This window comes from Balaenoptera ricei, chromosome 3, assembly GCF_028023285.1.
Source record: "Balaenoptera ricei isolate mBalRic1 chromosome 3, mBalRic1.hap2, whole genome shotgun sequence".
In the NCBI taxonomy this organism is placed as follows: Eukaryota; Metazoa; Chordata; class Mammalia; order Artiodactyla; family Balaenopteridae; genus Balaenoptera; species Balaenoptera ricei.
In genome coordinates, this window is record NC_082641.1 from 147,941,755 (window position 1) to 147,956,918 (window position 15,164).

The window sequence follows — 15,164 nt, forward strand, 5'->3', positions numbered from 1 at the left end:
CTAAGCCTCAGTGGGTCAAAACCACACTCCGGCAGGCTGACGTGGGCTGTGGGTCCACCTCGGGGCACCTGGGTGTAGACCTGTCTGGCTTTATCCCCAGATCTTTCCTTGACTTTCCTTCCCACCTTTCAGATCTGGGCTCCAACACCTCGTCCTTGGGAAGCTTCTTTTGAATATCTTAGTCAACATTTTCTACCACCTGTCACTCTATTTCTATTTCTTCATCCCTTTTCATTATGTCATGTTATATTACTTATACATTTATTTATTTTAAACATTTTCTGTGCCTCCTGCACCCTTGAGTATAGGTTCTGTGTGTGGTGACATCATGTGGCTTGTTCATGGCTGGGTCCCTAGAGTTGAAATCTGAATAGGATCTAACACAATAAATATTTGTTGAAAGAATGAACAGCTCTGGGCTTTCCTGGTGGCACAATGATTAAGAATCCTCCTGCCAATGCAGGGGACACGGGTTCGAGCCCTGGTCCAGGAAGATCCCACATGCCACGGAGCAATTAAGTCCGTGCACCACAACTACTGAGCCTGTGCTCTAGAGCCCGCGAGCCACAACTACTGAGCCCACGTGCCACAACTACTGAAGCCCGTGTGCCTAGAGCCCATGCTCCGCAACAAGGGAGCCCACCGCAATGAGAAGCCCGTGCACTGCAACGAAGAGTAGCCCCCGCTCGCCGCAACTAGAGAAAGCCCGCGCGCAGCAACAAAGACCCAACGTAGCCAAAAATAAATAAATTAAAAAAAAAAAAAAGAATGAACAGGTCTGGGGTAAGGGCTTTCTTGCCCTTTACATTGGCCATTCCTGACTTTGGACTGGGGGTGTTGGTATTCAAAGCTCCATAAGGCCAAGGGTCTTGTCTGTCCAGTTCACTGCCACATTCTCAGTGCCTATAAGGCTACTCAGTACACAGTAGGCATCTACTGAATGGCTGAATGCATGCATTGGGGGTGAGAGGCACTTCACTTAAACAATGCCCTGATATATTTCAGAATTGGCTAGTGGCATGTCAATTTCCTGTTTGGCAACCAGATTTTGAATTTCTTTTCCTGCAAGACAGGAAGCGTCTCACTGTCCTCAGATTGTTCCCAGATCCCGGCAGAGGGACGGCAGACAAGGGGAACAGGAGGGTGGGGACAGGGATAGGATCGTGGTGGCAGATGGCCACTCTCCCTTCTCCTCTGTGATCTTCAGCACAATATGCAGACACTAATCTCACACACAATCCTGTCTTTGATATCCCAGCCAGATGTTCTACCCGATAAATGAGACTACTTTACTCCGCCAGCAGCAGGCAACAACTGAATCAAGAGACTTCCCTGTCTTCAGCCCCTTCCCAGTGGGATAGGGCCAGGTCGGGGGAGAATGTGTGTCTGGTTACCTGCCCACTCATCTATTAAACAAACCAGTTGCACAGAGAGACAAAGCATGGACAGCTTGCCTCTGAGCGTCCTTACTCTTGCCTGGGTGGGCAGGTCACCAAATAATACAAAAACTATCAACTGATGATACCTTTGCTGTATCTTATACATTTTATGTTATCTCAGGAGGGCAGCATAGCATGGGGATCAAGAGCACAGTTCTGGAGTCAGACTGCTTGGGTCCAAATCCTGCCTCTCTCGCTTGTTACCGTGGACTTTGGATAAGTTACATTTATTTATTCAACATATTTTTTTGGCACAATAACTACGTGCCAGGTACTGTTTGAGGTGCCAGAGATTCAGCCAGGATCAAAAGAAATAAAAACCTCTGTCTGTGTGGAGCTTAGATCACCCAATTTCTCCAACCATTAAAGACAGAAGAGGATAGATCCTATATTTTAGGTCATGGTGAGGATGAAACTTGCAAGCCTCCTAGAATAGTACCAGGTACACAGTAGGTGCTCAATAAGTACTGCCAATGATTGTTGTGACTGTAATCATGAATGTGTGTCAGGCAGGAAAGGTGTCATCGTCCCCATTTTGCCAGTGAGGGAACGCACACAGAAGACTCAAGTGACAGTTCCTGTGCCACAGGGTGAGTCACTGGCAGAAATCAGGACAAAGCTCTGTACTTCCCTGCCCCTGAGGGTCTCTGAGTCCCTGGTGGGCATAGCTTTGGTTCCATCCACTAGGCTGCTTTAGGGTTTAAAAATCAAAGAAAAGAAAGGCTTATAGGATGGGGTTGATGCTTTCTCAGGACAATAGCCATGAGGTTGGTCTGGAGAAAAAGGTTTCAAATCAGAGGAAGAAAATGAGCTCCTTCCTTGACAAGGCCACGTGCACAAGTAAAATGGGTACATGGTAATAATCATACATTACGACTCTCTCCCTCCACCTCCCCGGACAGCACTGCCTAGGCATGTGGGATGGGAGTGCGGTTAGAGAAGAAGATGCATTTGAATTAGAAGCCAATAACTAGGAAGGCTGCTGGGCATTTAATCAATAAAAATAATGCATTTGGGGTTGTAGAAATATTCCCCAAGATCAATTTCCCCTGAAGAAATATTTGTTTCTTTTACCAGGTTGCCACAGGTGTGTAAGGGAACATAAAACCTTGATAAACACCCCCTGAAAAATATGGACGCCCCCCTCGCCCATGCTCCCACCCACACCCTACGCGCTTTGCTCCCCACTTACAGCGATGTGAGCGATTTCAGACCCTGGAAGGCATCTGGAGCGATGTCCGAGATCTGATTCTTGCTGATGTCTCTGAAAAATTAACCAGAGACTCTGAGAACATAGCTCAAAGGTGTGCTATGGCCATTCCTAAAGTGTGAACCAAGCATTTCAGGTATGCAAAATGGTGAGGATGAATTCATCACTTAATCAATTTATTTATTCATAGTGTGCGAACAGGGGCTTAAGGATCATTCAGTTCAACTGCCGCACGATAAAATGCACTACATTTGTATCACTCTCCTTGGCTTCCAAAGAATGCTCACTCATGGCACCTTGGCTTTGACATATGGCCATGCACACGTGAGCAGGTGGGAAATGGAAGCCAGTGAGATTAGGGCCTCATCGTAGGTCTCATAACCAAGCAATTATAGCATAAACAAAGCAAAAGCTGGCCTTGCCCAAACACAGCCCAAGGTTCCTGTAAGCCTCACTTTCTTGCCTCATGCCTTGGCAAATGCTTATTTTTCTCCCCAGAAGTCCTGAGTCATTTCACCTCCTCAGTGACTTTTCCTTCCTGACCTGAATGGAGGTTTTGAGCAGTGACTTAAGTCTCTGTCTGGTTCAGTGCATCTTCCAGGCCGGGTGATGTAAAGACATCATGAGATTCTCATGGGATGGCTTTGAGACGTGGGCTTGTCGCTGGCAGTCCTCCTCAGATGGGAGCAAGCCCAGGGCGATGACGATCAGGGCTTTGGGATAATGTGAGCGAGAAGGCTGCTGTGTGTTAGAAGGCAGCTAACCTGGCCTTGTTGGCGCACAGGAATCTCCCTGACCCGGAGGCTGCCCACTCTGCACCCCAGTGTCTTCTGAGCGCCTGTCTCGCTAACAACACTTTCCTGAGGATGGAGACTTCTCTTAGGAGTTATTAGCTCAGGGACAGCCTCTGGGCTCCTGTCCCTGGAAGGGGAGATGCTCCAATTTCCAGCTACAATGAACCTCTCTGGTTCCTTTTCTTTACCAAAATAAATCAATGGGTGTTTGCTTTTGTGGAGAAGAGGGAGAGCTGGGGTCTTGGAGGGTCAACAAGGAGGAGGCAAGGGAATATTGCCAAGCAAGAACATCTAAGCAGATTCCTTAGCAACTGCCTCCAGCGAGGCCAGACGTCCCAGCCCCACAGCCTCTTAAGCTCAGTCCTTCTGCCTGTGTCTCTCCTCCTCCTACTATCCTTCAAAAGGGCTGCCCAACAACCTTTGCCTAGTCCTCTGCTCCCTTCCCTCCTTGTTTCCAAGACCTGCGAGTTGAAAGACACTCCACAGGTTAAGGTCTCTTAGGCACAGCTGTTGAACTTATCCCTTTAGCAGGCGAGATCGCCTCTAACAAATGCACAGATTGTGCTCGCAAACTAGTCAGCTTACACTGGCCTTTTCTTCAGAGCTCTGCTTTTGTATAAGGGTCTTAACAAGCAAATGCTCCGGATTATCCTAATCTTGCTCGCAACTCAGCCTGCCTGCCTAGCAAGGCATTTCAGGCAAGCGTGCAGGGTCGGTGCTCCGATCAGACTAGTGAGAGAGCCTCATTTGTTTGTTTTTTGGGGTTTTTTTTTCCCTGACATTTTTTTTTTTTTTTTAGATTTATTTATTTATTTTTGGGTGTGTTGGGTCTTCGTGTCTGCGCGAGGGCTTTCTCTAGTTGCGGCGAGCGGGGGCCACTCTTCATCGCGGTGCGCGGGCCTCTCTTGTTGCGGAGCACAGGCTCCAGACGCGCAGGCTCAGTAGTTGTGGCTCACGGGTCTAGTTGCTCCGCGGCATGTGGGATCTTCCCAGACCAGGGCTCGAACCCGTGTCCCCTGCATTGGCAGGCAGATTCTCAACCACTGCGCCACCAGGGAAGCCCTCCCTGACATTTTTAATGTGATGTCCCTTCAAGGTCCTTGGCCCTCTACCATGTCAGAGGAGGTTCTGCGACCAGTGGGGAAGCCCTCTGCTTTAGCCTTGTCAGGGCAAATTCATTTTCAGTTCACAGCTAGACTTCTGGATGCACCCGTCTCTAAGGACAAGGTGAGATGTCTCGTGAGTTGGAGATGCTGGGCAGTGGAAACTGGAGAAGTGATAGTTTAGCTGGGAACTGACCCTGGCGGTCATGTCATCTTAGTTCTTCATTCTGCAGGAAGGGAACAGCGGCCACAGGGAAAGTACCTGTAGCCACAAGTGACTGGACACAGCGATTTGGGTACAGAGCTGGCATCTCCAGTCTCCCTTCCATTTCACCGTGACGGGTGCAGAAGGTGGTGGCCCTGGCCAGGAAGGTAGGCTGGGGAAGGCTTCAGTGCCCACCCATCTCCACGCCTGACCCCTCCCAGTCCACATCAGGTGGTCCCAGAGCTGACTCCTGGTGTTTGGGTCGCCCTCGATGACCAGTGGTTCTCAAACCTCACTAGGGTGTTTATTAAAATGCACCCACAGAGGGTCTGATTTGGCCCTCTGGAGAACTGGGGTTAGAAATCTGCATACGTAACAAATCTCCAGATGATTCCCAGGCAGGTGGTTTCTGAGTCATACTTTAGACCAGTATTTCAGAATCTGATCAGTCTCAAACCTACCCCAGGTCCCCTGGGGCTTGATAAACTGGATGGCGGAGAGGAAGTGGCCTTTGCAGACAGTTCAGAAGTGAGGTGGTAAATTCCAGTGCCGACGAGGGTCAAGCGGGGATTATAAGTGTGAGACACTAGGAATTGGTGGAACTTGTGGAATATTGCTCTACCTTAGAACGTGGGAGGGAAAGAACTCAACACCTTTGAAGGTTTGGCCTTCAAGTGTCAGTGCTCTCGGTTAACCAACCCTGTAAGACTGGGGCATCCTCTCTGACGTCTGCTATTCTCCCTGCAGATGGCGTCTCTATCTTGGTACTAGATTTTACCTGGAAGTACTTTTTTTACACTAAGCTGACCGCTAGAAATTCATCCTCTTCAGGGACAAAGCCATTCAACATTCAGTCAAGCCATTCAATCAAGGAAAATTTTTTTTTTCTTTTTGTCATTGGAGATAAGAAGAGGATGCGGTTCACTCATAGCTGAGGGAAAACCTTTTCCTGCGAGATATTAGAGATAAACTGGTCACGTATACCTAGGAGGAGTTCACCCTTAGGGTTGTAAATTCCGTTTTCACCAGGGACCCTACTTCTCCAAAGCCCTTGCACTTCAGTGTGGGTTTCTGAAGTTCTGTTAGTCAGAAAAATTTCTAAGTGGTCTCTCTTCCCTACTGCCATCCCCCTGGGGGGGGAAAAAAGGGCATCATAGTAAATATCAATAGCATCAGAAGTGATCAAAAATGATTTACTTCCCAGGTCGTGACGGAGAAGACCTTATGAATTTTGAATGCACAGATCATGGCAACTCCAATGGGATGGAGAAGGGACAGTAAAACATAGTCACACTCTAAATTACCTGGACTTCACAAAAAATTAGAGCAGTCACTTAAATCATGTAAGAGATATAGGTTGGGGCCGTGACTGAACTTGTCATTTTTCATTGAAATTACTATCTGGCTGCATAATCAAGCTGGGCTTTAAAAATGAATTGGGGGGGCATATGGAGAGTGAGCTGGAGAAGCAGGGAGACCAGGAGATTAATGGCCCAAGGTTTAAATATTAAGGTCTATATTTATACAGCTCCTCCAGCAGGAATGCTGCCAAAGGGAGGGAAGGAGTACGTGCTTAGGGCTGGCGCATTATGTTGGTTTCTACTTCTGGAACTGTACCAGGAGAAAATCTTGTTTGGTTTGGATTTCCAGGGAGATGGGAAGTTGGCTTCCTAAGATCTGAGGGTAAAGCGTACCAATGCCACTGTTTCGCAGGGATGTTTATTTTTAACATAAAAGGAGCAAGCAGACACTTAACCTCTTTAATGCAGGCCCTCCTACTCAAGGGAAACCGATGAATCAGCCTGCGGTGGAAGGGAACAAGACCAAGTCCATGCATATTTCTACCTGCCCTCTCTCTTTTCTCTGTGTGGGGGGCCAGAGAGAGTAGGCAAGTGCAATCAAAGCAGCATCGTGATTACTGGGCTGTAATAAATGATTTCTTAGCCTGGAAAAGGGACAGGAGCCTCCCTCCTAGGCTCTTAATATCTGTGATGGCAATGGCTGGGTTGTTTCTGAATCCTACTAGCCTCCCTTCAGAGCACCCCGCTCTGAGTGACTCACAGAGCAGTGCTCAGGGTGGTCATGTGATGGGGAGGGGTGGCGCTGATGATGTTACCACGATGGCAGGGATGAGGGTCATGAGGCTCAGATGCTGTCAAGGGAGTAGGGAAGGTACCCTGCAGTGTTGGTATCAGCAGGTACTGATAGGCTGTAGTGATGGCGCGGTATTGGATATGGTGGTAATGGCCATGCTGGGGATCATCATGGGCAAGGGAGGTTCCAAGGCTTCTTATCTCACTTAGAAAGATTAGAAAGTCCTTACCATGGTCTAAAGAGCCCACGGGAGCTGGCCCTTATCTACGTCTCCAGCACAATCCCCACCACTTTCTCTTCGTTCACCCCGTTCCTCCTCACTATTCTGCAAACCATCCATGCATGCTCCTGAGAACTCCTCTAGACTCACTCCCTTCCTTCATTCAGGTCGCCTGCACACGGAGGCCTTCATGGGTCAACCCATCTAGAGACCACCCCTCCATCAATCTCTAGCCCCTTCCCTTCTTTTGTTTTACTTTCTAGTACTGGTCAGTTTCTGACATTTACTTGGTTTTATTTCTGTGCCCTCCCACTCGAATATGCAAGCTCCATCAGACGAGACTTCGTTTTAGTTCACCTTCTACCCACAGATCCCAGCACGGTTCTTTGTTCCCGGTGGACATCGGCTAAGAATTTGTTAGATGAATGCGTGCATGGTGGTAGGGATGTTGGTGACGGTGCTGTAGGATGATATAGGGAAATGGCCGCATCTCTACTGAAGCTCCTACTTGAGGTCCACATCCCCCAAACCAGGGGACAATCAAATGGTGAGATGGGATTGTTTTAGGCTGACACAGCCCCACCTCCCACCCAGATCATTTTACTTCACTCTAGTTGGAGTCGCCCTTAGATCTGAGGTGCCTAAACCCAGACACCGCCCCGTCTGAATGCAGCACTCTGGCCTTACCTCCCCGTCTCGGGAGACATTCCAGGTCTGACACTGCACTCTCCTGAGGATTGTGATGCAGCCTCTCATCTGGGCAGGCTGCCCACTACACGCAGTACCCCCCCAGACTGAAAACATTTGGGCCCATTTCTCTCCAGGGGAGACTCACATTCGCTTCAGTTTCTTGTACTGGGTGAAGGCTCCAGCAGGGATGGATTTGATGGAGTTCTGTTCCAGGCGTCTGAGAAACAGAGCAGAAAAGAGTCGATTAACCATCCACCCAACAACAAATGGTTGCCGGGGGGCCTTGAGGACAGGATATGGTCTCTCCCATCACGTGGCATACATTCTTAGATGAGGGAGCCTTGGTAAACACCGTCCGAAAGCCAGAGACTCGTGTTCTGGTGTGTGGAGCGGCCAGCTCAGGGTCTGATACCCCCTGGGAGAAAGCTAGAAAAGATGACTTCTCCTTGAGGATATTTGGTTCTTGCTTATGATAAGTTGTCTTTGGGGGGCAGTTGTCATCTTCAGAAAATGCTGTAGGAAGTAACCAGAATGCTGAAAAAGTCAAAGGGATAAAGAGAAGGAAGAGTAAAGAGACATGGACAGATAGCAATGCCTATCTGTTCTGGAAGCATGTCACCATTCAGTTAAAACCTCCACCATCCTGCTGCTGGGGTGCAGTACAGGCAGAGACTTCATTTCTGGGCTTTTCTTTTTTTAATGGAGGTATAATTGACATATAACTTTAGTTTCAGGTGTACAACCTAATGATTCAGTATTTGTTTCTGGGTTTTTCAATTGGCTGTTCTAATATGATGAAGAAACAGCCTTCAAGTCTCTAGGCTCCGAGCCTGACATTCATCGAACTGGCTCCCTGATATCCTGAGGGCCCCAGGGGCCCCGAATGGGTCACTCCCCTGGCTTGCTGCTACAGTCTGTAGCTTTATGGCCTTACGGACTTTGCTGAAATGCTCCCTCTCCTATTATTCTGGAAAGAACAAGAGATGCTGCAGGCCCAGGGCCCAGAGCTTCCTTGGAAGAGGAACATGGGGAGCGAGCAAGCCTTTTCATTCCTCATTCTTTCATCTATCAAATGACTTCCCGTCACCAAGAACAAGTGTGGGGGGAAACAGGCATGAGCGAAGGCGGGGCCCTCTATTAGAGGTGATGAATGACGGCCTGGTCCAGGCTGAGAACTCAGCACTTCCTCCTCATCCATCTCCCGTCTCTCCGAGGTGTGGATCTTTTCATCACCTCCTCATTTGGCATGGATGTTCCCCAAACCCTCTGCTGGGAAGACACAAAAAAGGGTGTGTGTGTGTGTGTGTGTGTGTGTGTGTGTGTGTGTGTGTGGAAGGGGAGGGCCGGGGGAAGCAGAAGGAAGAGATGGGAGGAACTGGCTCTCTTGGAGGCTACATCTAGAGGATGCACACTTCAGGCTGGGATGAACCCATTCATCTTGAAGAGTAATCCCCGCTGCAGAAGAGGGGAGACAGTTGTATTAATTTGTGCCTCTGCGATCTCATCTTCATTGGGGGAAAGAGAGTATTTGTTACTGGAACCACTAATGGAGCAGTTTGCCAGCAATTTTCCCATTTCAAACAACATCTCAGCTGCTAATGTGGAATGGTTTGTCAGGCCTACCCATAACACAGACAAATCACTCTCCAGGCCGAAGGAAGGGGGTGAGGGGGGGAGGAAGAGGAAGGGTGGGTGAGAGGAGAGAGGGAGCATCAGGACAGATCATTCTTGGCTGCCGGATGAATCGAGTCTACAAATGAGGCTGCCACGGTCTATTAAGAGAGCCTCCGTGGGGCTGGAGGGGCCGGGGAGCGTGCTCTGTCGAGCACATGGGCATAGGCTGGCTGGACAGCGGCCTGGCTGGCCCGCGGTGAGCCAAAAAGCACGCCACAAGGTCGCAGAGGCTGCGGGCTCCTGGATATAGCCACCCACAGAGGCAGCAGACCCAGGCAGGCTGCCTTGACTGAGAAGTTCCAAGGACATTCTCATTTTCCAGCTAAGCAGAGTTCAGGGATTTCTCAGCCAAGGCAGCAGCTCCGTGAACCTCTGGGGCTGCCAGTCAGGTGGCAAATGCTCTCCAGGAATCCTGGGATTCACCTGCCATTTTGGCAGGGGGATTGCGGCTGGAGGATGCCTCTGGAGAGAGCCACTGTCTGTAACGATGGCAATCCCCTCAGTTTCTGCAAGAGGATCCACTGCTCCTAGCTGCAGGCCAAGAGCCCAGGCAAGTCAGGTCAGCTGGCTGACCGTGCAGTTCATAATGAATAACGTCCACTTTAGTAATCGGTGCAAGAGCTAAGGGAAGGATGAATCAGTGAGTAGGATGTGATACCTATCCCCAAGGAGTTTAATAATCTGGTGATAGAGACCAGCCCAAGACGGTCCATCACAGAACCAGATTTTATTGCTAACATAACAAGAAGAGTTGTCCTTTATGGACTCGAGTTGGTTTATGTCTATTATCTCTTTGAATCCTTACACTTCTGAGGCAAGTTGTGTTGGCCCTACTTTGTGGACGAGGAAAATAAAACCTACATGGATCAAAGAGCCTATCCGAAGTGACAGAGCTAATAAGTGGCAGAACTGGCATTTTTCTCTTTCTGTCCATTGGATGCACTGCCTTCTCTATTTTTTAAAAACAGAGAAAGTGAAGTCCATATACTAAAATAGCTTTCCCAAAGTCCCAGAAAAGTTTAAGGGGTGAAGACCCCAGTACTCATTCTGAGACATCATGCAGCCTCTGCAGAAGTAGGTATGTTGTAAAAAGGCTGTAGGAGTTGAGGGAAGATGGAATATAGATGCATGTGTGTGTATATGTATATATATATACACACACACATATATATATCAATATATGTATAAAATATGCAAATAGAGTGCAAAGGTGTGGCTTTGAACAAAGAATTCCCATCTTAGCCTGTTAACCCTGGCAGGGACGTTGCTGTGTATCTTGTACTCTTCACCCTTGCACACTCTGGGGATGGTCTTTATTTCTGCAGTCTCTCTGCCTCTTATGCTGCTGTGGGTACCCGCTGGACATCCAACCCCTTACAGGGTGCCAAGGCCAGGACGTGATGTGGGTTAGCCTTGCCCCAGGGGGCATTAGAGTTTGTCAGTGTGCTTCAGGTGTAAAGTTAAGGCAAGGGTGAGGATAGTAACAGTAAGAGCTACTATGTATCAGCTTGTACTTGTAAGTCAGGCATCAGACTAAGAGCTTTGCACCGTACATCTAACTTAGTATTGACACCTCTCTGAGGCAGATCCTGTTTGTTTTCACTACTCCCACTTTAAACATGAGAACACTGAGGCTCAGAGATGTTAAGTCACTTGTCCATATTCACAAAGCCAGGAAGAGCTACAGCCGGGACTCAAACTCAAGTTCATCCAATTGGAAAGCCTGCACTCTCAGTCACTGAGCTTTGCTGAATACCGTGTGCTGCGGAGGCACCTTCATTCCTTTAGTCATTGCCCGCTCGTCCTCAGGAAAACTGCCCCTCGGTCAAGGGAGGAAGTCTGGGGTGTGTGTGCACATGCACGTGTGTGGGCACACACACAGTCTCTACGCAGCAGGCAGCCTCTGGTGGGTTTTTGCACAGCTTGGAACAAGCATGCAAAGATCCATACTCCCGGTGACAAAAATTCAGTGTGAAAGACAAAAAGCAGCATTAGCATCAGCAAAAAACTGTCACATTTAGGGATGTGTCTGAAGCCAGCGGCTGTCTTTGGTCTCTCTTAACTGGCACATGTGTCTTTCTTTGGCAAACATTCTTCAGGCTGCAAACTGATTTAATAGAACTAGCATAAAAACAAACATACAAATCAAACATCTGAGCATCTTCCGGCACTGGTAGAAACAATGCGAACACCTGATGGGGATTTCAGCCATTTGCGTTCTGTATTGATTTGCCCTAGTTCCTCAGTGCTTCCTTAATGATCTGCCATTTGCAAACACGCGACTGAACACAATATATTTCTAGCAATACATAAGTCAACGTGATGCCAGAGGAACTGGCAGGGGCATAGCTAGTGCAGGGCCATGGCAACAAGTCAACTGATTGAGAGTTTCTGGAGCTGGATTAGAATACTGGTTGCAATAATGGTGGACATCTACCATTTATTGAGGGCTTTTTATATATCAGACACTGTGCTCTTCACACACTGGCTCATTTTATTCCTTCAACAATACTACAAAGCAAGTAGTATCACTAATATAATAACAACAGAGATGAGGCATGTGGGCATATGTGACATGAGTCATTCCTAACCAGCTTTGCAGAGTACCTGGCATTGCCTACAGAAAAGAGAGGTGCAGACACAGAGCCAGATTTGCTCTTCTTATTATATGCATATTCTCAGATGTCTCCAACAGAGAAATCTTTGTCATCAACTTAGAAAAAAATGAGAACTTGAGACTAAAGCATTCTATCATGTCACATATGTGACATGTGCATAAGCTTTTTCCTTTTAGATTCCACTTAGTAGCTTTCAAACATTGTGCTAATTTTCTACACAATTATGTTATATTATTTAATCTTCATGGAGAATCTCTAGTAGGGACGATGAGCCCCATTTTGCAAAGATGGGAACTAAGTGAAACATGAGATGTTAAGAAAGGTACCAAGAAAGAGGCAGAACCGGGATCCAAACCCAGGGCTATCTACCCCAAGGCTCTGTTCTTAATTATTCTGCTGCCTGATCAGCTTCACCTTTATCCCACCTGCCCCCAACCCACCCTATCCCCCCTCCTTCCACATGGAAGCCCCCCAGAAACCTGGTGTCCTCAAAAGAAGATGTGGTATGTATATACGATGGAATATTACTCAGCCATAAAAAAAGAACAAAATAATGCCATTTGCAACAACGTGGATGCAACTAGAGATTATCACACTAAGTGAAATAAGTCAGAAAGAGAAAGACAAATACCATATGATATCACTTACATGTGGAATCTAAAATATGGCACAAATGAACCTATCTACAAACAGAAACAGACTCACAGACATACAGAACGGACTTGTGGTTGCCTGGTTGCCAAGGGAGAGGTGGGGGAGGGAGAGGGATGGACTGGGAATTTGGGGTCTGTAAATGCAAACTATTACGTTTAGAATGGATAAACAACAAGGTCCTACTGTATAGCACAGGGAACTATATTCAATATCCTGGGATAAACCATAATGGAAAAGAATATAAAAAAAAAAGGAAAAGAATCCCTGATGTTGATGATTTCCAGAGCCCTCCAGCCCTTTTGTTCTGCTGGCTGCTTTTTTTTTTTTTTTTTTTTTTTTTAACTTCTCTCTCTTTTTAAAAATGTCCCTGGTGACCAGTATCCTGGGAGCATATTTGCTTTGTTTAGCAGATAAACCATTGTTTATCTCCCCACCCCAGATAAACAATGGGGTTGAGGGGAGGCTAAGTGGAAAATGGGGCTACCTTTTCCCCTAGATGCTTTTGATTTATGATTTGACGTTTAAGTCCATCCACAACCTTTCTCTGGCAACTAAATTTACCTGTTATAGCCAAGGGCATGAGACTCGGGATGACACTAAGTGGAGGTGTAGAGCAAAAATGGAAGAATATGGGACAGAGATGAAGGTGAGGTTCTAGGCACAGATGGCCCCTCTCGAGCCCTGAGGCCAGGAGGGCGGAACGAAGACCACAGAACAGAAGAACGTGTGGGCCTCTGGCTCTTCCCAGAATCTATCCCTGCTGGAGGCTGCAGTGGGTTCAGAGAAACGACAGGGAGCAGCAAGGACAGCGCTGTGGGTGGGAGCTCAGTTTTGAGGAAAATCTGCAGTGAACTGTCTCACTGTGGGTTCTCTGGAAGAAAGCTGTTTTTAGAGGAATTGGCTCTGCTATTCAGGGAGACCAGTGCATACTTCTCTGAGCTGCTTTGGCTTTGAAAAAAATCTAGAAGAGTCTGCAAGATTGCTTTGCATGAGAGATAGACCTTCCTTCCCCTGAATGTTGGGGAGCGTAGAACCCCTCCCAAGGTTTAAGTGCATCACTGCCAGCTAAGGATTGCACATGTAGGGAACAGAGAACCAGATGTGGTGCAAAGTGACCCTAAGGAGAAGGAGAAATCTGGGTTATATAGGTGGCTATGGACACGAGGTGGAATTCTTGATGGTAAAAAGAGAAGTCACGTTCAGATGTCTTTGGGATGATACATCAGACACTTCCTGTGCATCTTGGGGTGCATGCTACAGTTTCTACTCTCTGCTCCCTCTTTCTTATCTTTCAACCTCCCCCACCTACTGGTCTTCTCTCATTGATAAGAGGATGAATTTTAACTGCTCGAAAGACTTTTAGGCCAACACACAGATCCCCAGGCACGGGTTTCGTTGCCTTAAGGAACAAACAGGTCTCCTCTGCAAAGGTCTCTCTTACATGTCACCTCTCCCAGTACCTAACCAGAGAATCTTGCCTCATCTGCTTTAATGTCTCAGCTTCATTTTATCACAGAGGAGAATGAGGCAAGCACAGCAAGAGAAGTTCTAGGCGATCTGTCTGGTGGGTCGTGTGTGCCCGGTCAGCAGGGGCAGCCTTATTTCCATGTCTGCATACATTTGCATGAAGATGAGCTACTGCCAAGCTCCATTCACAATGCAAGTGGCTAGCCTAATTCTTGAACCTGTTCTCTCAACCATAATCTTCAAAGAACTGACGGAGCTTTATGGAGGGATCTTACGCAGGTAGCTTCACCTCCTGTGATGTGGTTTCCAACCTTTCTCACCATGCCTAATATAAAAGTGGTGGCAGTAGTAGCTGCAGTTGTAGTAAAATAATACCAATCGCTGCTAACATAGTATATCCTATGCGCCAGACCCAATACTAAGCATCTGATAGCATATATTCATTTCACTTTCACACGAACCATTAAGATGGTACCACTAGCCTCCAAATTTTTCAGTTGAGTAAACCAAGACTCAGAAATGTTATTTGCCAATGGCTAAAAGGCAGGGCAGAGCTAAAATGTGGGTCTGCCTGAATTCATGGTCTACACTCTTAAGACCATGCTTGTTGTTTGTGGCTGCTTATTTTTAGAAGTACTCTAGCTAGGTTGGCCATTCCCAGACTTCTAGATTTCATAGGCTAGGTGGTTACAGACCTCTTATTTTGTCAATTAAGGCAACCTCTGTGTGTCTGTTATATATAACATTTATATATAGACTTATATTTATAATTATATAATAATGACACATATGATTAAACACATATTTATATTACACACACATATTCATCCTTCAGTGGCCATCATTTTATAAAATGAAGAGTATTTTTTAACAACAATGATAACAGAGTAAGGAAGTCTAGAAATTTAAAACAAAGGACACTTCCTGAAATGGAATATTTTTGCTCAATGGAAAAATATCACATTGTTCTTGTTATTCTTACTTTGACCTCATTTA

General features: G+C 47.0%; 1 protein-coding gene across 2 annotated transcripts in view; it reads right to left on the bottom strand.

The window, feature by feature from the left end:
* SLIT3 (slit guidance ligand 3) overlaps positions 1 to 15,164 on the bottom strand; it is a 618,579-nt gene that overhangs the window by 120,685 nt on the left and 482,730 nt on the right. For both annotated transcript variants that reach the window (XM_059917657.1, XM_059917656.1), the window contains 2 exons: positions 7,901 to 7,972; positions 2,632 to 2,703 (listed from right to left, as the gene is read on the bottom strand). In XM_059917657.1, the coding sequence (XP_059773640.1) occupies positions 2,632 to 2,703; positions 7,901 to 7,972 (144 nt within the window). The remainder of the gene's footprint in view (positions 1 to 2,631; positions 2,704 to 7,900; positions 7,973 to 15,164) is intronic.